Raw genomic sequence first — 24,639 nt, 5'->3', positions numbered from 1 at the left:
ACTATCGTCGGTTCGTGGAGGGGTTTTCATCTATCGCAGCCCCGATGACCAGGTTGACCTAGAAGGGTGCCCGGTTCAGATGGTCGGACGAGTGTGAGGCGAGCTTTTAGAAGCTCAAGATAACTTTGACTACGACACTGGTGTTGGTTTTGCCCACAGGTACAGGGCCTTACATAGTTTATTGGGATGCATCTAGTATTGGACTTGGTGTATTGTTGATGCATGATGGCAAGGTCATTGTTTATGCTTCACTGCAGTTGAAGATTTATGAGAAGAACTATCCGGTTCATGATTTAGAGTTGGTAGCCATTGTTTACACATTGAAGATTTGGAGGCATTATCTGTATGGCGTGGCATGTGAGGTGTTTACGGATCACAAGAGTCTGCAGTATTTGTTCAAGCAAAAGGAGTTGAATCTGAGGCAGAGAGGATGGTTGGAGTTGTTGAAAGACTATGATATCACCATCTTATATCATTCGGGAAAGGCCAATGTGGTAGCCGATGCGTTAAGTAGGAAGTCAGCCAGTATGGCCAGTCTTGCTTATATTCTGGTCGGTGAGAGGCCGCTTGCTTTGGATGTTCAGGCTTTAGCCAATCAGTTCGTGATATTGGATGTTTCTGAGCCCATTCGTGTGTTAGCCTGCACGGTCGCTCGTTCTTCTTTATTGGAGCGTATCCCTGATCAGCAATATGATGATCCTCATTTGTGTGTCCTTAGAGACACGGTGCAGCAAGGAGGTGCCAAGCAGGTTACCTTAGGTGATGATGAAGTTTTGAGATTGCAGGGTTGAGTTTGTGTGCCTAATATGGATGGTCTTCGAGAGTTGATTTTAGAGGAGGCCCAAAGCTCCCGGTACTCTATTCATCCGGGTGCCGCGAAGATGTATCAGTATTTGCAGCAGCATTAATAGTGGTAGAGAATGAAGAAGGATATCGTTGCATATGTGGCTCGGTCAGCAGGTTAAGTTTGAGCATTAGAGGCCTAGTGGTTTGTTCAAGAAGATTGAGATTCTCAAGTGGAAGTGGTAGCGGATCACTATGGACTTCGATGTTGGACTCCCACGAATTCAGATGAAGTTCGACGCAGTGTGGGTTATTGTTGATAGGCTGACCAAGTCAGCACATTTCATTCCTGTGGCAGTCTCCTATTCTTCCGAGAGGTTAGCTGAGATCTATATCCGGGAGATTGTTTGTCTTCATGGTGTTCCTGAGTCTATTATTTTGGACCGAGGTACGTAGTTTACCTTGTATTTCTGGAGGGTAGTTCAGCGAGAGTTGGGCACACGAGTTGAGTTGAGCAAAGTGTTTCATCCTCAGACGGACAGGCAGTCCGAGCGGACTATTCAGATTTTGGAGTATATGCTCCGAGCTTGTTTCATTGACTTTAGAGGCTCGTGGGATCAATTTTTTACTTTAGCGGAGTTTGCCTACAACAACAGCTACAGTCGAGTATTCAGATGGCTCCTTATGAGGCTTTATATGGTAGGCGGTGTCGGTCTCCGGTTGGATGGTTTGAGTCGGGAGAGGCTCGGTTGTTGGGTACGGATCTTGTTCAGGATGCCTTGGATAAGGTCAGGATTGTTCAGTATAGGCTTCGTACAGCTCAGTCCGGGCAAAAGAGTTTTGCCGACCGCAAGGTTTGTGATTTGGCATTCATGGTCGGTGAACGGGTATTGCTTCGAGTGTCGCCTATGAAGGGTGTGATGAGATTTTGGAAGAAGAGCAAGCTTATCCCTAGTTCATTGGTCCGTTTGAGATTCTTGATCGAGTGGGAGAAGTGGCTTATAGACTTGCATTGCCGCCGAGTTTATCAGCCGTTCATCCAGTGTTTCATGTTGTATTGGGAAAATTGAGTTTATATATTGAAGTGATTAGAAGATGATGTGTCATGACACGGAGGTTGGTCAAAGAGTGATGATTGGAAAAGAGGCACGAGTTGCAATAGATACGAGCAGAGGAACAAGTAGAGGCACGAGCAGCTATTCAAAAGACTCAGCGCTCGTACCTATTTATAACCAAAAATCAAGGAGAATAAATCTGACAGCACAAGAGAGTGCAGATACAGTATTTAATAAGCATTAAATACTAAAAACGTTAGAGAATCTGTATTAAATTACAATGATTATGTAACGTAGCATTTAATACCTTTAATTGTCTATAATGGCCTTATTATGACAAAGGCAAAACGTATATTTTTGAGATAGCTATAAAAAGGGGAGAATGGATCATTTGTAAGAACACGAAAAATCATCTGAATATACTAGTTTACTTTGTTTTCTTTTGTCTATCTTATTGTTAGCAAAATAAATTTCCTTTATTTATTTCTAATTATCAATAACCCGAGTTCTTCTAAATTGAAGCTTTGACCGAAATACAATTTTTTGGTTAAATAAATTGGTTTCGTTATCGGGAATCTGATAATCTATTCTTTCTTAGCCTAACCTTTTTTGTTGCATCAACCACGTCGAACATTAATGACAATACCCAAGTAAACCAAGGAAACCATCAACTCCAGGGGAATCCACAGGATGATCACACCACGATCCCTTCTCCATAAAGTTCCCCTCGGCGGTCTCGAGAAGGTACTCCTGATGGATCTTATGCAAATGGAAATGCTCAATTTGAAAATGATGAAGCTATCAATGAAGATTTGCAAAAGCTAATCGCTCAACAGGTCAATAAAGCTCTTGAGGCCTTTGTCAGCTAGTTACCTGTTACACCACCCACACCCACTCCAAATAACAACACTTTAGAGAACCCTCGTTATGGGCTTTCTAATTCAGGCAGTGGTGGAATCCCCAGCGAGTCACGAGAAGGAGAACCAGGTAACTTAGTCAATTTTGATTTACAAAATTTAGTACTAACATTGCAGAAACAACTCAAGAAGCAAAGTGACCGTATAGAGCAAATACCTGGAGTACCACCAGTAATCAAAGGGATAGATATGGATAAATATTCACAACAACCTTGGAAGCCAAGTGTTGCTCATCTCCCAATTCCAAAGAAATTCAAAATGCTTGATATTCCAAAATACGATGGAACAACTGATCCGCGAGACCATGTGACTGCATTCACAATAGGCGTAAAAGGCAACGACTTGACCAAACAAGAAATTGAATCAGTATTGGTCAAAAAATTCAGTGAAACACTCACTAAGGAGCATTAACATGGTATTCTCTTTTACCTGAAAATTTCATAAATTCTTTTGCTGAGCTTGCAGATTCATTTATCAAGGCACATTCGGGAGCTCAAAAAGTCGAAAAGAGAATGGAAGATATTTTCAAAATCAAGCAAGGGGATTCAGAGTTGCTTAGAGAGTTCGTGGATAGGTTCCAGCGTGAAAGGATGACGTTACCGCGTGTACCTGACAATTGGGCAGCTATATAGCCTTCACTAGTAATTTGAATGAAAAAAGTTCGAAAGCCACGAGACGACTCAATGAAAGTCTTTGTGAATTCCCTGCCACAACATGGAATGACGTTTACAACAGTTATAGCATGAAGCTAAGGATAGAAGAGGATATTATTTCACGATCTCAAAAAGAAGAAAAGTAAGTTCCAGACTGGCAGAAACTGAAAAACGGTCCGGTAATAAAAGGTACATACCATATATAGGCCCAGCGAGAAAAGATTCACGGTCAAAACATGACAATCTCAGGTATGATCATAGGTTGAGGAATGGAGAGTCGGGCTCGTCATCAGGGTTTGGGAATGATTGAAACATGCGAGAGTCATGGGATGATGATAGAAACTTGAAGGCAAGATTTGGCGGTTATAATTTTAATATAAGCACTTCCGAGCTCGTAGCTATTTTAAGAAGCATGGGTGATAATGTGTGGTGGCCAAAAGAAATGAGATCGAATCCAAACAGGCACAATCGTGATCACTGGTGCAAATTTCACAACGATCACGGGCATAAAACGGTAGACTGTAGGTTGCTACAAGGGGAAGTTGATCATCTATTAAAGCAAGGGTATCTCACCGAATCATTCAGTGAGAGAGGTAAGCAAGCATACATGAAGAACATGCAGGAGCCCCCTAAAGCAACTTCTCCCAAACGGATCGTTAATGTTATAAGCGAAGGTGAAGACATTAATGGCGTGACGTACACATCGGCCAATAAAGTTTCCAAAGTCACAATTACCCACAGGAAACGGGTGCGACATGTCTTAGAGGAAGAAAGTATTACGTTTGATGATGCAGATGCAGATGACATATTATATCCACATAACGATGCACTGGTAATATCTCTACTTGTACATGATACTAATGTGAAACGAATTTTGATTGATCCAGGTAGTTTCGTGAATATTATTCTGCTAAGAGTACTGCGCGAGATGCAAGCTGAAGATAAATTAATACCAAAGGCGCATACTTTGTCAGGATTTGACAATTCTAGCTTCGTGATGAAAGGAGAGGTAACACTTACTACATTCACATAAGGAGTTGTCAAAGATACAAAGTTTCAGGTGGTAGATATGGAGATGGCTTAAAATATGATTCTCGGAAGATCATGGATCCACGAGATGGATGTCGTTCCGTCAACCTTGCACTATGTAATTAAATTTCCATCACCATGGGGGATATGTCAAATCTGTGGGGATCAATAGACATCCAGGAATATCAACTCTGTAGCAGATTCAAGTACGAGAAACGTAGAAAAATAGCAGTTACAGAATTCAGTTGAGGGTACCACAACACAAATCTCAACTAAACAAGGGCGAACAGATGTGGACTCAAAGCCTGATGCCATTCAAGAACCAGAGGAAAACGAAAATATCAAAACAACAATTGAAGAACTGGAAGCTGTACTGTTATCCACACAATGTCCTGAAAGGAAAGTCTACGTAGGGGCCACTCTAAGCCAGGACATGATAGGTAAGTTGATTGAACTTTTGCAAACTAACGTGGATTGTTTTGTTTGGTCCCATTCTGATATGACAAAAATACCACCGGAAGTAATGAATCACAAAATGAAGACCCATCATATCCTCCTGTCAAACAAAAGAACAGAAAGCAAGGAACTTTCAAAAATCAGGTGATTCAAGATGAGGTCCAAAAATTACTAAAAATTGGGTCTATCCACGAGGTAAAGTATCCTAACTGTCACACCTCCTTTTTGCGCGCCCGCCCCGAAGGGTTAAATGCGCGAGGGAGTTTTTCCAATTTAAGTGACAATATTCGAAATGGGATTATTTATTCAATTCAGAGTCGCCACTTGGGAAAGGTTTGACTTTTGGTGTCCCAAGTCACCGGTTTATCTTGAATCCCAAATCGAGGAAATTTTTGACTTTTCCAAATGAAGTCTGCGAACCAGAAATTCTAGGTAAGGAATTCTGTTGACCCGAGGGAAGGTGTTAGGCACCCTCGAATCTCGTAGTTCTAGCACGGTCGCTTAAATTGTTATTATGGCTAAATATCTGATTTAAATATATGTTGTGACTTATGTGCTTTTATTAAGTCTAAACCGCTTTCATTATTACCATTTTTTATAGAATTGCAATGTCGTGAAAATGCATATTGAACCACGTCACAATCAATGCACCCGTAGTTGTTAACACATCTTGACTCCGTTGAGATTTGGATTTGGGTCACATCAATGTGCACCCGAATTTAAGAATGTAATTTAATTAAGTCGCGCCTAAAGAGCCTAACGCGTTATTATCTTTGGGGAAGGAGTGAACTTTTCTAGACAGTCCATCCCAAAACCTATGTGTTTATTATGATCAATTATTGAGGGCCCCGCAATGTGTATCTTTATTTGATGAGGCTCGTCTCATTACTTTTAAAAAAGGATGTCCTAAAGTGACTACATTTCTATTACGTTTGACTCTAAAAAATAAAAGAAAGAAGATACCAAATTTACTTGTTTAAGCAACTACATGTTAAATCTTTACTATGTTTGCCGAATCCGAATTCTGTTTGATTACCTGATTGGTTGTTTGCGAGGTGAGAGTTACCTCATGCCTTGTCTTCAACGAGTGAGTACGCTTGTTAATTTGCTAAGGGAGATTGCAAGCAAACTAATAACATATACTAAACTTACCTTAAACGACTTTCAAATTTGAATTTTAAAACTAGCTTATTTGGGCTTGATTAATGAAATCGGCTGTTTATTAGGAAAACTACTACTAATTGAACTCAAAAAATGCCTATTAGTTTCTCTCAAAAGTCATCGCATTATTTCGAAACAGTGAATCTATATCGAAGCCCATATCGAACCTATATCGGAACAAGTAGTCTGACAAGAGAGTTGGCGTACATAGCCAAACTGTTAACGTAACCACATGAGAATTTGTTTGGGATACATTTATCCTGAAGTCAAACGAAACCAAATACAACTGATTTGACAGTTCAGAGGTCTAGACAAAATACATACAGATGCTTGCCATGATTCTATGTTATAATGTCATAACTAAATCAAGACCCAATGGTTATATGCATTAAAATACGTCTGATCTAACAAACAATGCTATCTAATAGTTCATCTCAATCAGAATGTATGTTAATTCATACAGAGCAATTGCAGTTTGAAGTTAAACAAATGCAGGCCAACTTATCATTCAAACTATGGCTATATTTTGAACACAAGCATTGTGAAGTAAACAACATTAATTTCTTTATTTCTGCTTCAAAACTTCAAGCTTTCAACAACACATGGTTTCAGAAGTGTGTACCTGGAAGTGTTTACAGTTGAAGAAGAAGGGAAATCAGCAGAGTAACAATGGCAACAAATGCAGCAGCTGTAACAGCAAATAACAACAGGACAAATCCCAGAGCAAGGTGCAGCTATAACCGATAGAACAAGTAGTAACAACACAACAGCAGCACGCAGTGCAGTAGAAACAATGCTCCAAGACAAGACCAAGTCCAGGAGAACAAACAATGCAAACCAAACAATAGACTTAGTCGAGACTTGGAAGAAATCAGGATTGATTGAACAGGTTGAACAAATGAAACCCAAACAACAGTAGGAAGAAACAGTTTCTGATTTTTTTTTGTATGTTTTTCGCTATTGTGTATGTATCTGTATATGCCTATTCTGTGATATCTCTCTGTATCTATGCCTTCAAAAAATCAATCTCCTGGCACAGTCTAAATTTTTCAGTCTAAAATCTGTCTGTGTTTTTCTTTTCCAAAATTCCCCTCCTCACTAATGTAAGTTCTTCTCCCTTTTATAGCCTAACATCAGGCTATTCACAGCCTGTTTAAACAACTTAGAACCTATTCCTTTTCAGCTATTTTTCCACACTCAAACATTTAAAATTAGGGACCCCCCATCATATTCCCTGACAGTCCCCTTTAACATTTTATTAAACTAAAAGCAGACAGGGGCAGCAAGAATATAATCTGACAGCATATGCTGTCAAACTATTTTAATCTAAAAAGGGCCTTTATGCATATGTTGTGCACAAATGCACATGCCACCAATTCAGACTGCGGTTACAAACCAAATCCTTAAGTTTCTGATTCAAATCAACAAATATAAGTAGCTATAGTCGATTCTCAATTTTAGATTCAAACAATGTTCAGCAAAAACAGATCAAATTGTTATCATTCAAACAGCTGAAACTATTTGACGACACGTATCGAATCGACTATACTAATTATACAATCAAAGACCATGATCATAAATCTAACAGTATTGAACAAGGGGTTCAGGTTGTAATGTCAATACAGAAATGACCTTGGGAACTAATTAAATGACCAATTACAAATTCAATCAAATATGCAGTTTACAAAACACACACATTATCAGTGAATGAAGAAAGACTCGATCAAACAGAGGGGTCCAGGCAAGGTGGACAGGACACAGTCGACTAACAATTCAGAGACAAAATCAACTAACATTTTGGGGCAATAAACAAACATTCAATTACAACAAGACTCATGAACTGATAGAAAAGAACACAAAGATACCTGAAATCTTGAAAAATCAGCAAACCCTAGCTCGGATTTGAATTGATCTTTCTTAGGGTTGAACGGACTTTAATCGAAGTGTTCTCAAATGATAAACACTTCGATTAAGGTCCATTAGACCCTAATCACTTGGCTCAAATAGACACAGATCAGTCACGAGGAACCCTAAGGCTCCTAAAAACAGATTTGGTATTTATGTTTCCCTGGTTAGATTCGGACCAAACCAAGCATGGTTTGGTCACGAGGGAGGTCCGGGGACTGTCTGGTATGAATCTAGGGCAGGTCAGTGTAGATCGAGTTTTGACTCGAATCTTCAAATGAAGATTCGAGAACCTGGGGGTTGATTCGTAACAAAAGGGCAACAGATCTATGTTCAGGGTGGTGAGGCGGTCCTATGGTGTTAAGGTGGGGGTCACCGGTGTCCATGCCGCCGGGATTAATGGTGAGGGGAAAGGGGGCGACTAGGGTTCAGAAGGGTTGGTCTGTTGGAAAGGATGAGGACGAAGGAGGGGTATTCGGATAGGGGGGTGGGGTATGAGTGGAAAGCTTATATATGGGGTGAATGGCTTGATCTCAGCCATTGGATCAATCGAGATCAACGGCTTGGATTTGAAGGCTTAAATGAAACAATGTCGTTTGGCTTAGTAAGGGTCAGGGTTGGTTCGGGTAACGGGTCGGGTAATGGGGTTATGGGTGAGAGATCTGGACCGTTGGATCAGTTTGGTTTGATGGTCGAGATGGATTGGCATTGAAACGACGTAGTTTTGGTGTCAAACTACGTCATTTTGTGGCCTGGAGATTGGCTGTTTGGACTGGTGGCTTGGGCTGCTCGTTTGGGCCTCAGATTTTGAAATGGGGAACCAGCCCAAATTTATTTAAAACAAATTGCACCCTTTCCTTTTATTTCTAATTTTTCTTAAATACAAAACCTAATTAAATAAAAATTAAACACCATTAACACTTAATGTAATTATTACACGCATATTAAAATATTAAAAGTAGGTAAAATCAAACAAGGAAACAATCAGGACAAAAAATGCATATTTTATGATTTTTCATTTAATAACCGGGTTATGGTTCAAACTACACATGACACACATTTTTTTGTATTTTGTCTTAATAAAAAATGGGCAAAAATCATAGATAATTAACAACATGCCATGTAAAAATCCAAAAATTGTACAGCAAGACCAATTGCTATTATTTTTGTTTCTTTTGGAGTGAATGTCGCGAAAACAAAAATCACGTGCTCACAGCTGCCCCTCTTTGTTCGGAAACACGAAGAGTTTTCGTGCAAAGAAAAAGTGAGCGGATATGAGCGATTTTTGCCTATTGGACAACTCCGTGTGAAGCACATTTTTGAAAGATTTGACCGAATCCTCGCTTCAAAGATTTCCTACATATCCTGGGCTAAACAGTAATCAGGTCAATGTAGTTCGGGAAACTTTGGTAGCTGGGACTACCATGGGATTGCAATGCTTGCTGTTACTGCTGTTGCTGTTGTCATTGTTGCTTTACTGACCGCCTTATTACAACCAAAGAAAAATTGAAACTGAATTAAATACTTATATGCATGTCAACTGCTAGTTACAAGATTCCTATCTATGATTCTTTTGCAACTTGATCTTGGGTCTTAGCTGATTTGCTTGGAGACTTCGATCCGAATCTTGATGCTTGCGAGTTGTAGGTTCTTGTTTATCTCTGGGATACTGAGTGAGACGTGATTGGCAGAGTTCGGGACCTTGATCAAGTCTTGGAGCGATCCGCCTTTCATTTTCTCTAGTATCTCGGGACATCTTCTTCTTCTTCTTCTTTTTTTTTTATTATTATTCTGGGTTGGGACTCATCTCGTGGGTCGTCTCGATCCATGCGCCTCGAGGTTAGACCTGCGGGGAAAAATAAACGAACAAAATTTTCTGCCCCAGTTTCACTAGGAAAATTTCGTGAATTATTTGCCAGGAAGTTCATAGAATTGATGAAGGAATTGGAAAATTTTAGTTTCCAAAATGCCAATTCTGGGATTGGATCAACGATACGGCCACAAGATATGAATGCTCAGTTTAGGGTTGGAGCCTTAAGGCTGGCGGGATGGAAATAGTTCAGTTCAGGGTTGGAGCCCTAATGCCGACTAGCTGGGGAGAAGCTCAGTTTAGAGTTGAAACTCTAATGCTGACCAACTGGGGGAAAGTTCAGTTTAGGGTTGGGGCCCTAATGCTGACTGAATGGACAGAAGTTCAGTTTAGGGTTTAAAACCCTAATGCTGATTAAAAGGAAAAGTTCAGTTTAGGGTTTAAAACCCTAATGCTGACTAAAAGGAAAAAGTTCAGTTTAGGGTTTAAAACTCTAATGCTGACTAAATGGAAAGAGTTCAGTTTAGGGTTTAAAAACCTAATGCTGACTAAATGGAAAAGTTCAGTTTAGGGTTTAAAACCCTAATGCTGACTAAATGAAAAAGTTTAGTTTAGGGTTTAAAACCCTAATGCTGACTAGATGGAAAAGTTCAGTTTAGGGTTTAAAACCCTAATGCTGACTGAAGGAAAGAGTTTTAGTTTAGGGTTTAAAAACCCTAATGCTGACTAAAGGAAAAAGTTCAGTTTAGGGTTTAAAACCCTAATGCTCACTAAATGGAAATAGTTCAGTTTAGGGTTTAAAACCCTAATGCTGACTGAAGGAAAAAGTTCAGTTTAGGGTTTAAAACCCTAATGCTGACTAAATGGAAAGAGTTCAGTTTAGGGTTTAAAACCCTAATGCTGATTGAAAGGAAAAGTTCAGTTTAGGGTTTAAAACCCTAATGCTGACTGAAGGAAAGAGTTCAGTTTAGGGTTTAAAACCCTAATGCTGACTGAATGGAAAAGTTCAGTTTAGGGTTTAAAACCCTAATGCTGACTGAATGGAAAAAGTTCAGTTTAGGGTTTAAAACCCTAATGCTGACTAAAGGGAAAAGTTCAGTTTAGGGTTTAAAACCCTAATGCTGACTAAAGGGAAAAGTTCAGTTTAGGGTTTAAAACCCTAATGCTGACTAAAGGGAAAAGTTCAGTTTAGGGTTTAAAACCCTAATGCTAACTAAAGGGAAAAGTTCAGTTTAGGGTTTAAAACCCTAATGCTGACTAAAGGGAAAAGTTCAGTTTAGGGTTTAAAACCCTAATGCTGACTAAAGGAAAAAGTTCAGTTTTAAGGTTTAAAACCCTAATGCTGACTAGAGGAAAAGAGTTCAGTTTTAGGGTTTAAAACCCTAATGCTGACTGGCTGGGGACAAAGTTCGAGGATACTAACTGACCTCTTTTTTTTGAATTTTCTCAGTTTAGTAGAAGATAAAAGGGAATCTCGTGGAAACTTACCTTTCGAGTGGATTCCTTATTGCTAAGTTGTTTCTTGTACCCATGTACCTTCTTCTTTGGGTGACACCCGCTTCTTGCACGGTTGTCTTGGATTATACCTATTTCAACTTCTCAAACAAAGAACAATTGTTAGTTCGGAAATGGCGGTTGGTTCGGTGACCTTGATTGTTCCAGTTGCCTTGTCGTGTCCTTATTTCTGTTGAGGAGTCCTGCCATTGATTGGATTCAAACGGCGAAACCCTTTACACTGCTCAGGCTTGTATTCCCAGATTCTGGGATGATTTGCCTCGTAAGGCTCTTTTTGGTCCCGCTTTGCTCGGGGATTTTCAATGGGGATTTTAATGGGTAGACTCTGTGGGTATTTGTACAAGGCGGTCTTACCGGGGATTTGTTGCAAAGCGGACTTGCTGGGATTTGTTGGGAAAGTTCGCTGGGGAATTTTACAAAAGGATGGCGTTGTGGGGGATTTGTACAAGGGATGTTCTGTGGGGATTTGTACAAGGCGGACTTGCTGGGGAAATTTCTCTCCCCTTTTTTTTTTGTCGAACATCATGATTCATCAGGTTCGGACAAACGTGCAACCGAAACGAGGTATTTTCCTTCAAAATGGAATTTCGTTAAACCAAACCTGCCACCTATCATTTCCGGTATATCTGGAACTCAAGGTTAAAAATGAAAAGGATTCGAAGAAAAGCAAAGAAAGGAGAAAGCAAACTTCAGAAAAGAAGTGTCCCTTTCGGGACGAAAAGACTTATCTGAGGACATGACATGCTCTTTGGACTGGACGCCTGACCTTCAATGAACTTGCATTTCCTCCCGAACCAAAATGGGTTTGTGTTTCAAACCGGTGGAACTTTGCCGAGACTTCCTGGGGTGGAGTCATCTTTTCGGCCAACAGCGCCCTTTGCGGGTTTTCGCTAGTTGACCTCTCTCGTTTCCCTCCTTGCTGCCGCTTGATAGCACTCTTTACGAGTTTTTACTACACAATCTCTCTATTTGATTTCTCTACTCCCGTCGCCTCGCGGTGCCCGGAGGTTTTCACCGACGAGACTCTCTCATTTTATTTCTCTCAATTTACAGTGTACCGGTCTCCATTCGTGACGCTTTTTGGCTTCCCGTTACCTTTGGTAATTGATCTGAAAGGCTTGTGCTTGGCAAAGAAAAGTAGATGATACTAACTTCTAAACCGCTTAACGTGCCCCGGTTTCAATTTCAGGGTAAATGGGATTTTATTGTTGGTGTGACTGAACCTCAGGGAGAGGCTGCCTACGTATCCTTTCGGAATCAAGTCAAACGTAGTTTAGGCCTCAATCAATGTTTTGTTTTGTTTGTTTTTGTTTGTCTTTTCTTCTTTTTTTTTTCATTTTTTTTGTAACCGGCTCAAAGGCTTGTAGAGAGAGTTGATAGTGGGAATAAAACTTTCAGCATTTCAAATGTGTCAGGACCGCTGGGGTGTCATTCAGACATAGTATCTCTTGACTGCATCTGCATTTACTACTGTTTCGGGGTCATTTCCTTCGATATCACCTAGATACAATGTTCATCTCGGCAATATCTTCCTTATGATGTATGGGCCTTTCCAATTTGGAGCAAATTTCCCTTTTGCTTCCTGGTGATGTGGCAGAATACGCCTCAGTACCAGCTGACCTACTTCGAAATTCCTGGGTCAGACTTTCTTGTTGTAAGCACGAGCCATTCTTCGTTGGTACAACTATCCGTGACAAACCGCGGCCATTCGCTTCTCATCGATCAAAGTCAATTGCTCTAATCGAGTCTTGACCCACTCGCTGTCTTCAATTTCTGCTTCGACAATGGTTCGAAGCGAAGGAATTTCTACCTCTGCCGGTATCACAGCTTCGGTCCCATAAACCAAAAGATAAGGAGTTGCTCCTACTGATGTGCATACCGTAGTGCGATACCCCAACAATGCAAATGGTAACTGCTCATGCCACTGCCGGGAACTTTGGATCGTTTTCCTCAAAATCTTCTTGATGTTTTTGTTTGCCGCTTCCACAGCGCCATTGGCCTTTGGCCGATAAGGAGTAGAATTCCTATGCGTTATTTTGAATTGCTCGCATACATCTCCCATCAAGTGACTGTTCAGGTTTGCTGCGTTATCTGTGATGATAGTCGCAGGAATACCGAAACGACAGATAAGATTTGAGTGTACAAAATCCACTACAGCTTTTTTGGTGACCGACTTGAGAGTGACAGCCTCTACCCATTTTGTGAAGTAGTCGATGGCAACCAGTATAAATCTATGTCCATTTGAGGCTTTTGGCTCGATCAGACCAATGACGTCCATGCCCCAGGCGACAAATGGCCAAGGTGCAGACATGGGATGCAATTCCGTAGGAGGTGCATGAATCAAATCACCGTGCACCTGACACTGGTGACACTTCCGAACAAAACTAAAGCAGTCCTTTTCCATGGTTATCCAATAATAACCTGCTCGAAGGATTTTCTTTTCCAAGACGTACCCGTTCATGTGGGGTCCGCACACTCCTGTGTGTACTTCGTGCATGATCTTTCTTGCCTCCTCGGCGTCAACACATCTTAGTAGGTTAAGGTCCGGGGTCCTCTTATACAACAATTCACCGCTCAAAAAGAAACCACTTGCATGTCGCCTAATGGTTCTCTTTTGATCTCCAGTAGCATGCTCGGGGTATTCTTGTGTCTTCAAGAACCTCTTGATATCATGGTACCATGGCTGTATACTTGATTCTGCCTCGATTACGTTACAGTAACCGTGCCTCTCCCTGATTTGGATTTCCAAGGGATCGACGTGGGCGTTGCCTGGGTAAGGTAGCATTGAAGCCAAAGTAGCAAGTGCATCTGCTAGTTCATTGTGATACCGCGGGACATACTTGAACTCTATTGATTTAAAACGCTGGCTGAGGTCCTCCACGTACTGTCGGTAAGAAATAAGCTTGACATCCCGAGTTTCCCATTCACCTTGGGCTTGCCGGATAATCAGGTCAGAATCTCCCATGATCAGTAAGTCTTCGACATCCTGATTGATCGCCATATGCATGCCCATGATGCAGGCTTCATACTCAGCTGTATTATTTGTGCAAAAGAAACGTAGTCTAGCTGTGGCTGGATAATGCTGACCGGAGGGCGAGATCAAAATTGCCCCAATCCCTACATCTTTGGCGTTTACGGCCCCATCAAAGAATATCTTCCAAACATGAGCGTTCTCCGAGACCACTTCTACAGTATTTATTTCTTCATCTGGAAAGTAGGTACTCAATGGCTGGTATTCCTCATCGATCGGATTTTCGGCCAAATGATCTGCTAGCGCCTGGGCTTTCATTGTCGTGCGAGTAACATAGACTATGTCGAATTCAGTAAGCAAGATTTGCCACTTGGCCAGTCTTCCAGTAGGCATTGGTTTCTGAAATATATACCTCAAAGGATCCAGCCTGCTTATGAGGAAAGTAGTGTGAGCTTGGAGATAATGTCTCAGTTTCTGAGCCACCCACGTTAAAGCACAACACGTTCTTTCCAACAGAGTGTACTTGGCCTCGTATCCGGTGAACTTCTTGCTCAAGTAGTAGATTGCTTGCTCTTTCTTTCCGGTTATGTCATGTTGTCTGAGGACGCAACCGAAAGAATTCTCCAAGACCGTTACGTACAAGAATAGTGGTCTCTCTGGCTCTGGTGGGACCAAAACTGGGGGATTTGAAAGATACTCTTTAATTTTGTCAAAAGCTTCTTGACATTCGGCCGTCCATTTGATCGCCGCGTCTTTCCTCAAAAGAATGAATATAGGCTCACACGTGCTCGTCAACTGGGCAATGAATCGACTGATATAGTTTAACCTACCCAACAAACTCATCACGTCTTTCTTCGTTCTTGGGGGAGGTAGATCTCTGATAGATTTTATCTTTATTGGATCTAATTCGATACCTCTCCTGCTTACGATGAAGCCTAAAAGCTTGCCCGATGGGACTCCGAAAGCACATTTGGCTGGGTTCAGCTTCAAGTCGTACTTCCTCAGTCTCTCGAAGAACTTCCTCAAGTCTTGGATGTGATTATCCTGCGTCCTGGACTTGACTATCACGTCGTCCACGTACACCTCTATTTCCTGATGCATCATGTCATGAAAAATGGCAGTCATGGCCCTCATGTAAGTAGCCCCAGCATTCTTCAGACCAAATGGCATGACCCGATAACAATAGGTGCCCCAAGGCGTGGTGAAGGCAGTTTTCTCAGCGTCTTCTTCATCCATCAATACCTGATTATACCCAGCGTAACAATCTACGAAAGACTGTATCTCGTGTTTGGCGCAATTATCAACAAGGATGTGGATGTTGTGTAGTGGGAAATTATCTTTGGGACTTGCTCTATTCAAATCTTGGTAATCTACATATACCCGAGTCTTCCCGTCTTTTTTTTGGTACTGGAACCACATTTGCCAACCATGTTGTATACTGGACTACCCGAATCACTCCCGTTTTTAGTTGTTTGGTGATCTCCTCTTTGATCTTGTCACTGACCTTAGTTTTGAACTTTCGCTGCTTTTGTTGAACTGGAGGACAATCAGGGTGAATTGGCAATTTATGAACCACTAGATCAACACTTAATCCCGGCATGTCATCGTATGACCAAGCAAACACATCTTTGAATTCAAAAAGAAGTTGAATTATCGCGTCTCGCGTTTTCTTGTCCATGTGAATGCTTATTTTGGTTTTCCGGATTTCTTCAGGAGTTCCTAAATTAATCGGTTTGGTGTCATTCAGATTTGTCTTAGGTTTATTCTCAAAATGTTCCAACTCTCGGTTTATTTCCCTAAAAGCCTCTTCTTCATCATATTCTGGTTCTGGGTTCATTATTTCACAATTAAATAGCTCGTCGTTATCTAGGCGTGAAGTCCACAAGCATGTCATATTTAAAGCCGCATTATTATAACTGAAAGAAAAGATAAAGGAAAAATAACAAAATTAGAACAAAGGAAAAATGGGAAAACAACGATGATTTTTTTTTTATTTTTCTTCTTGAAATTTGGAAGACAACAATGTTTACAAACTCAGGAATTAAAAACAACAATTAAAAGAAGAAAACACCCAAATTATATCCTGGAGATAACTTGTGATGCAGGAAAGGTGGCAGGACAGGTCTACCCGGACTTCCGTCTAGTCGGGAATGGCGTTGCCTCCCAGTTTCGGAGTTTGGCGTTTTGTCCCATATATAGTATTTCGGTGATGCTGGCGCCTTCTCCTGGTTGAACCATGTGAGCCTCGTAGAGCATTTCTCTCATTGCCCCACATATCTCCTCGATTTCCTCAGCTGTGAAAACCTCGTCGTCTTCTTCTTCAGTATATCTTGGTCCGACGAAAGTTTCATATAAAGTCGGCAGTGGCCGAGGCAATTTCCACCCCTTATTCTTCCTTTTCTTTGCCCATTCTTCATCTTCTGGGGTCGGTTGAAAACCTATCCCAAAAAGTTTTTTGGCGGAAGGCAGGGTGATGGGTTCCGTTATTCCCTGCAATGTTCGTCCGAGCCCTTTTCCTGGCCTGAATCTGTGCCGGATCATCTCTTTAGCCACCATAACCGAGGCGTTAGACAAGAAAGGTTGGGGGCAAGGTTTTCCCTCTTCATGCTGCTCTACTAACACAATCTCGAAAGCTTGATAGACTGTGTGTTCGCTCCCTTCTCTTGGTTCAAAATATGGGATGGATGGGTCCCGATAAATAGCATGCTCGTCTTCTCCATGGACCACGATCTCTCGGTCTTCGTACTCAAACTTCACCATCTGATGAAGAGTGGAAGGCACAGCTCCCGCCGTGTGAATCCAGGGCCTGCCGAGGAGGAAATTGTAGGACGTGTCCATGTCAAGCACTTGGAAAGTTACCTCAAACTCTACTGGCCCTATGGTCAACATCAAATCTATTTCCCCAAGGGTGTCTCTCTTGATGCCGTCAAAAGCCCTCACGCAGAAATTATTAGGGCGGATTCTTCCGGTCCCAATTTCCATTCTCTATAGTGTGGAGAGTGGACAAATGTCGACACCTGAACCCCCATCCAACATCACCCGCTTGACGTAGTAGTCTTCGCATTTAACTGTTAAATGCAAGGCTTTGTTGTGTGCCGCTCCCTCTGGGGGTAAATCATTCTTGCTGAAAGAGACTTGGTTGATGGCAAAGAACCTCTCTGTCATCCGTTCCAGTTGTTCAACCGAGGTCTCAGCTGGTACGTATGCTTCATTCAGGGTCTTGAGCAAGATCTTTTGATGCTTGGTTGACCTCATTAGCAGAGATAGCATGGACACTTGCTCAGGGCATTTGCGCAGTTGATCTATTACTTCATAGTCTGGCATTTTCATTTGTTGGAATAAAAATTCCGCTTCTTCAATGCTTACGGGCTTCTTTGGCAGGAAGCGTCTCCGTGTGGCGTTGTTCAGCTCTTGGGTGTTTGAATATCTTCCAATGAAAGTACTTTCCGGAAGTTCCCCTGTGACTTCTTTACCTTTGTACGTTACCAACGTCCTTTGATAATTCCACGGCACAGTAGACGGGTTGGTCATAGGCTTTTGTGGCACGCGTCCGATAACCACTGGCTCATTCAACCGAGGTGGTTGAATCGTCCCCCGGACCACATAGGCGCCTTTCGGTATGTACATAGGTTTTGCCCTTTTGACCTCGAAGCTCTGCGGCTTTTCTGCTCGACCTCGTGGGATGTAAAGAACTCCATTCTTCACAGGCACCGCCTTCTTCTCCACCTTCTTTTCGGGCTCGCACTTTACAATATTGGCCTTTTCCCCTTTTTCTGGTTTCTGGGCTGTTTCAGGCTTTTTCCCTGCGTCAGCAATGGTGATTATAGATTTCAAAGCAGAGTCAAATTCTTTGTCTTCGCAAATCATTCCGATCAGCGGCCCATTATTGTGAGCAGGTAATGGATTGTTAGTCACATTTGGGACCTCCTCATCCCTTAGCACTATTTTCCCTTGCTCTATTAAATTCTCGACCACTCTTCTCAATGACCAACAGTCATTTGTATCGTGCCCCTCGGCCCCTGAATGATATGCGCATCTGACACCGGCTTTGTAAGAAGGTGACGTCGGGTTCTGCCTTGTTTGAGGGACTGGCTGCAGGAAACCCAACTGGACTAGCTTCGGGAACAAAGTAGAGTATGGCTCACCGATGGGCGTGAAAGTCTGCCTTCTAGTTAGTTCCTGAGGGCGGAAATTATTTTGAGGAGGCTGTGGGTTGTAGTGGTTGCGGTATGGAGGCTGATTTCTGGGAGGTGGAGCTTGGCCTCGGTTGGCTTGGTGTGGCGGATGGACATAAGGCTGGGTGTTCATGACCATGTAGGGTTGAGGAGGATATGCCGCGTTTGAGTGGGGGTAGTAGTGTTGCGAGGTCCTTTCCGGAAAACGGGGCCTGGGATTACGATATTCCCTTGCTTCTGATGCTGCCATAGCCGCTTCTTCCTTTTTCTTTCCTCTCGCCATTCCTCCGGACCCGCTTTGGACGGCTTGGGAGGTTGCCCTTATGGCTGCTTGGCTCAGAATCCTACCCGTTTTCAGACCATTTTCCACCATCTCTCCAATCTTAATCGCTTCTGCAAACGGCTTTCCCATGGCTGACATCATGTTTTGGAAATAGTCAGACTCTTGGGCCTGGAGAAAAGTAGTGACCATTTCCACCTCATCCATGGGAGGCTTCACCCTTGACGCCTGCTCGCGCCACTTAATAGCATACTCTCTGAAGCTTTCTGAAGGTTTCTTCTTCAAGTTCGACAGAGAATTTCGGTCTGGTGCGATGTCGATGTTATACTGGAATTGTATCACAAAATCTCTAGCGAGATCATTACACATATGCCATCGGGACATGTCTTGGTCCATGTACCATTCCGAGGCTATTCCTACCAGACTTTCCCCGAAATATGCCATTAGCAATTCCTCTTTTCCGCCGGCTCCCCTTAATTGGTTGCAATATTTCTTGAGGTGAGCAATGGGGTCACCGTGTCCGTCGTACTTCTCAAACTTTGGGGTCTTGAAACCCACTGGTAGGTGCACGTGAGGGAACATGCACAGGTCGGCGTAAGAGACGCCTTTCTGTCCGCTCAAACCTTGCATGTTCTTCAAACTTTGTTCAAGGCTTCTCATTCTTTTGGCCATCTCATTTTGTTCAGCAATTCTGGGGTTTTGATCCTGCCCAGGTGCAAGCTCGCACTGAGGTTGTGGAGGGTTAGTGCTGGTGGCGAACCTAGCTGGTTCCATTGAGAAAGATGGGGCTTGGAATGTAAACGAGGATGAGTCAAAGTTCGGCTTGTATGCAGCAGGTTGGGCCGTGATCGGGCAAGGTGGTACAGTAAAGATGTTTGTGTTTACATCCGATGTTGACACTCGGGGATAAGACTCAGAGGGCGATCTAGCAGAGAAGGCCAAAATGGCTGGGTATCCGAACGGGGTAGCAGGATAGTTTATGGGGACATTAGAAGTCCCGCTTGTCCTGGAGAATAACTCAGGGAATCCAGGGACGATGCTTGGTGGCTCTTTTCCATTATTCCAGTCGTCAAGCATTTCCAGCATGCGAAGCCGCAAGATTCTATTTTCCTCCGCAGTTGCGGATTCGGGCGTGAGGACGGCCGAGACAGAACTTTCCTCGAAAACAGGGATTGTTGGCAACGAAATCTCTGAAGACATTTCTACACTTGCTTTTGACCTTGTGAAGTAAGTGTGAGCACTGCCTCCTGTCTTAACAATAGGTAATTGGACACTCCCTTTCGACCTCGTGAAGTATGAGTGCGAGGCCAGATTTTCACCAAACCAACCGCCTTTTCCAAAAACTTGGAAGGAACTCAACGACAAACGAACAGTTAATTCGAATCAAATAACAGATAGGCAATCCACGTTGGGGCATGATGCACCTATACAGTTAAATGAATTCCTACATGTTTGCGACGAAAGCATGTGTCATTCCGGCATTCTTTTAGGCTTTTTATTATTTTCCCTCTTCTTCTTTGTTTCAATTTTTCTCTTTGGTTAAACCGCGACCGGATCCGATGATGATTGCCTACGTATCACGATGCCACGTGAATCAGATCATTACGTAGTTCAAAAACACAAATGAGCGTAAAAGAAGCATACCTTTTATTGTTGAAACGGTCTATTACAAACTACATTTTGCAAAAGAAAGAGCAAACTTTGAAAATAAGCCTAGACTCAAAATAGACTAAAACAAACTGATGGGAAAAAATAGGCAGAATATGCTAAGATACAGACTCGACTTATGAGTACATTATGGTTTTGAAAATTGGTGCCCGCGGGGCATCATTCGGCCTTGCCGCGGTCCTAGGTGCGAGATCCCTTTCGAGTTGCTCCAACTCGTGCATGGTTTGCTTGACATAACCCATCACTGCTGAGAGAACGGTAACGTTGGTCATGTTCTCACACCGTAGACATCGTCTGATAATGGCGTGGGCAATGGCCCTGATCCTATCTCTGGTTTGTTTCTTCCCTATGAGTAGGCGTCTTATCTGATCACTACACGTCTTGAATACCTGAGAATCCTGTACATGCTAATTCCTCAGCTGCCGTACTTCTGTTTTCATTTGGGCCAACAAGTTGTAACAGTATCTGCTTTCCAATTGGAAATCCTTGGTCTGCTTAACTGCTTCGAACTCAAGTGTGGCCACCTCTCTCTTCATCTTGGCAACAGTTTTCTCGTGGTCGCGTTTCAATTGGTTCAAGTATTGGCGATGCTTCTCTACTCTTGTTCCCCACTGTGCCTTGAGCTTTGTCATGACCTTTTCAGATTCTTCTAGTCCATCTCGCCATTCTGCGACTTCTCTTTTTAAACCCTTTATCAACTGCTGGTCTGGTCGACTTCTGGGCTGTTCATCAAGAGACAATCTCAATTTTTGGATTTGGGCCTTAAGTTCTTCATTCTCTTGGATCAATTTATTCTTTTCGCTTTGATCCGCCTCGATTTGTATGCTGTTATTGAATTTCAAACTATCAATTTGTAGCTTCAAATTACCGATCTCTGCCTGATACCCCTTTTCTTTTGCTAACCAGTTCCATTGCCCTTGGGACGATTCTACGAAATCTTTGAGATGTGGTCTCTTAGCTGGTGTTTTGCATGACAGGTCACCTCTGAACCAAGCGTGATACCCTGGGGCAACTTCCCCTTTTGCTATGTCCATCACACAAGTGCTTGATGTCAGATGTTGGCACTCACTCCAGATTTGGCGAACTTCTTCTTCGGGGAAATGACCGTCCGGACTGATTTCAATCACTTGGGTACTCAGATCTTCATCTTTCGGCACCACTTGATATCTCCCAAGTTGCCTCAAAACCCGATATGGTGCGTAGGGTTGGATGCTTTTAAGTCCCATCAACAGAAAGTGGGGCCTGGTTGCCGGCATGTATATGATTTCCTCAATAGGCGACCATCCGAGCGTCCACTGGATTTGGCTAGCAGTGAGAGTTCGGAAAAATGAGGTCCATGATGTGACTCCCTCATGTAGATTGAAACCTTTGATTCTAGTGTAGAATTCTCCAATACAAGTTTTTTCGGGCGAACCGTAACCCAAGAGCGGGGAGCAGTGGCATAAATGATCGGTCATCCACATTTGCAACAGTAGGTTACATCCTTCGAAAAAGTCGCCCCTGGCTCGACAAGCAGTGAGAGCCCGGAAAATGTCAGCCATAATCATAGACGCCAGAGTACTTTTATCTTGGGTAAGCAAAGTACTGTCGACCCCAGTTATTTTTAGATCGATGTTTCTGTCCTTCCTTGGGAACACTGTAAGACCTAAGAAGGCTGTCATAAAAGCTAAAAGCTGGTGTTCGTCCCACTTTTGTCGGTTTCCTTTACTACACAGTTTGAAATCCGGCTTATTGAACCCGCCCTCGTGACCGTATCTAGCATACATGAGGTGGAGACTGCAGAAACCTTTGGCAAGATCTGGATGGTGAAATGTTCGGGGTATTTTCAGGAAATCCAGAAACCGGTGTACCGTGACGGCCCTAGGTGCAATCAAGTATTTGAACCTTAACGGAGCTTCATCCCCCCCAATGTATCTCGCTATTTCTTCCAAAGTCGGGGTGAGCTCGAAGTCTGAGAAATGAAATACATTGTGCACCGAATCCCAGTAAGTGACCAATGATCTGATAATATCGCCCCGAGGCTGAATGTCTACTAAATCCGGGAGATCTTTCAGATATTTTCTTACTTTGCCTTGCCCCTCCTTGCCTAAGTCGTTCCACCATAATCGCAACTCAAAAGGGATCTTGGTCATTATTGAAAAAGGTTCGTTTTGTATCGTGCTCATCCTGCACATTTATTTAGGGTGTTAAAAAAACCTTTATTAGACTCAAAAATTAAAATTATCTAGATCTTTTTTTTAAGAGATTCTTTTATTTTTTTTGCAAAATGGGAGGTTGGACCCGATGAGAGTTGTCTACGTATCTCACACCGTGTGAGAATCAAACCGGCGTAGTTCGGTCGGATCAAAATAGGGGAAACAAAAATGAAATCCTTTAAAGAAAAGAAGAATAACTATTTTGTCATATGTTTTTTTTTATTTTTTTTATTATTTATTTTTTGAAAAGAGACCAAGGAAATACATATACATTTTAAACTTCCCTTTTTTTTATTTTTTTATTTTGAAATTTCGAAAATCTTTTAATGAAACAATAAAAAAATTTGATTTTTTTTTATTTATATATATTTTGGATTTTGAAAGTAATTAAAAGGAATAGTCAAACTGAAAGACAAACTTTTTTTTTTCTTTTTTTTTATATATTAATTTTTTTTAAGAAAAATTCCGGTGAAGTTTTGACATTACTTGGCCATTGGGTTTTTTTTTTTCAAAAGAATAAGTAATTATCTCCTTACCCTGTTATTCTTTTTTTTTCTTGAAAATTTTTTCGGAAACCGGTCAACACGCAGATCTGAAGCGAATAGATGCGTAAACAAACGGGATGCAGCAGGATGGTCTTTTCATTCCAGGTTGCCTGTCCTAGACGGACCCAACCCCTGTGTTGAGTCCCCTATGTCAAATGCAACATGATGCAGATAAACGTTCCTACTAGGGATCCGACATGAGGTTTCGTTATACTAGGTTTATAACCTGGGTAGATGTTCTAGACTGTGTACCCGAGCGGACAACTCGAGTCGAGGAGGAGCAACTTACCGGGAACCAAAAGGCCGTCCGGCTTCATAACTTATCCGTCCTCTTTCTTATTTCAGGTATTGACACTAACAGAATAGGGAGCCTCGACCAGCGAGCTTCTCCCCGGAGGTAAGAAGAGAGGTGTTGCGACACAGTTTATATACAGTTCAGATAATATCAAAGCGGTAAAAACAGCATTTAGCACATTATGCCATAACATGTAATAAATATCAGATAATAAAGCCAAATATAACAATTATTCTAAGCTCGAATTCTTGAACCCTGAACCGGTGGTTCTGGGTTGAAAAGTCCCCAGCAGAGTCGCTAGAGCTGTCACACCTCTTTTTTGCGCGCCCGCCCCGGAGGGTTAAATGCGCGAGGGAGTTTTTCCAATTTAAGTGATGTGAGCACGTGATTTTTGCTTCACACGACAATCGCTCCAAAAAGAAATAAAAACAAATATAATTGGCCCTGCTGTACAATTTCGGATTTCTGTGCGGCACTTTGTTGATTTATTTATGACTTTGGCCCATTTTTATTTATTTACTTTATTAAAATAAAATTCAAAAAAAATATATGTGTCCTGCATAATTCAAACCGTAACCCGGTCGTTAAATAGAAAATCGTGATTAGGCATTTTCGTCCGTGATTTTATTTGGTTTGACCTTACCTGTTTTGAAATATTTTAGTATGTGTGCAAATAATTGTATTTGAGTGTGTATTTAATTTTAATTTGATTTTTGGCTTAGTTTTGTTTTAAAATAAATAAGAAAAAGAAATAAAAAATAATAAAAAAAATAAATAAAGAAAAGACCCCTTCCGGACTTGGGCCAATTTTAACAAAATTGGCCCAAACAAACAGCCCAAGACCCAGGCCTGCCCGGCCCAGGTCACCTGATGCCCAGGACGTCCAAACGACGTCGTTTGAGTCGTGCCTGATCTGGGCCGTTGATCTCAGAGTGATCAACGGCCAAGATCAATCCCCATAACCCATCAACAAACCCGACCCGTTTACACCCGGACCAAACCCAAACCCTCAACACTTGAAACGACACCGTTTCACTTAAGACCATCAGATCCAAACCGTAGATCTAGATTGATCTAACGGTTGAGATCAACCCACCCACTAACTATATAAGCCCAAATCCTTACCCTACCCCCCCCTATCCAATACCCCAGCCTCATCGTCTTCACCCAAACCCCCGAACCCTAGAGCCGCCCCTGCACACCTTCACCAAAAACCCGGCGGCCTG

General features: G+C 42.1%; 2 protein-coding genes across 2 annotated transcripts; one reads left to right on the top strand and one right to left on the bottom strand.

Moving 5' to 3' along the window:
• Positions 1 to 3,721: 3,721 nt before the first annotated feature.
• Positions 3,722 to 4,441, top strand: LOC138880200 (uncharacterized). Its single transcript, XM_070159875.1, has one exon. The coding sequence runs from the start codon at positions 3,722 to 3,724 to the stop codon at positions 4,439 to 4,441; it is 720 nt and encodes a 239-aa protein (XP_070015976.1).
• Positions 4,442 to 4,983: 542 nt separating this feature from the next.
• Positions 4,984 to 14,249, bottom strand: LOC138880199 (uncharacterized). The gene is made up of 3 exons (XM_070159874.1): positions 13,945 to 14,249; positions 6,677 to 6,742; positions 4,984 to 4,993 (listed from the first exon to the last, which is right to left on the bottom strand). The coding sequence occupies exons 1-3, from the start codon at positions 14,247 to 14,249 to the stop codon at positions 4,984 to 4,986; spliced, it is 381 nt and encodes a 126-aa protein (XP_070015975.1).
• Positions 14,250 to 24,639: the final 10,390 nt, after the last annotated feature.

This window comes from Nicotiana sylvestris, chromosome 10, assembly GCF_000393655.2.
Source record: "Nicotiana sylvestris chromosome 10, ASM39365v2, whole genome shotgun sequence".
NCBI lineage: Eukaryota > Viridiplantae > Streptophyta > Magnoliopsida > Solanales > Solanaceae > Nicotiana > Nicotiana sylvestris.
Note: the sequence above shows the minus strand (reverse complement) of the source record. Positions and strands in the feature narration are given on the sequence as shown.

Excerpts from the sequence above, each read along its gene's own strand:
- LOC138880200 (XM_070159875.1), top strand. The coding sequence starts at position 3,722 with ATGCGAGAGTCATGGGATGATGATAGAAACTTGAAGGCAAGATTTGGC.
- LOC138880199 (XM_070159874.1), bottom strand. The coding sequence starts at position 14,249 with ATGGGAGATTCTGACCTGATTATCCGGCAAGCCCAAGGTGAATGGGAA. Across the intron at positions 6,743-13,944 it reads TGGTACCATGATATCAAGAG|CTGCTGCATTTGTTGCCATT; the intron begins GTTCTTGAAGAC and ends TTGCTGTTACAG.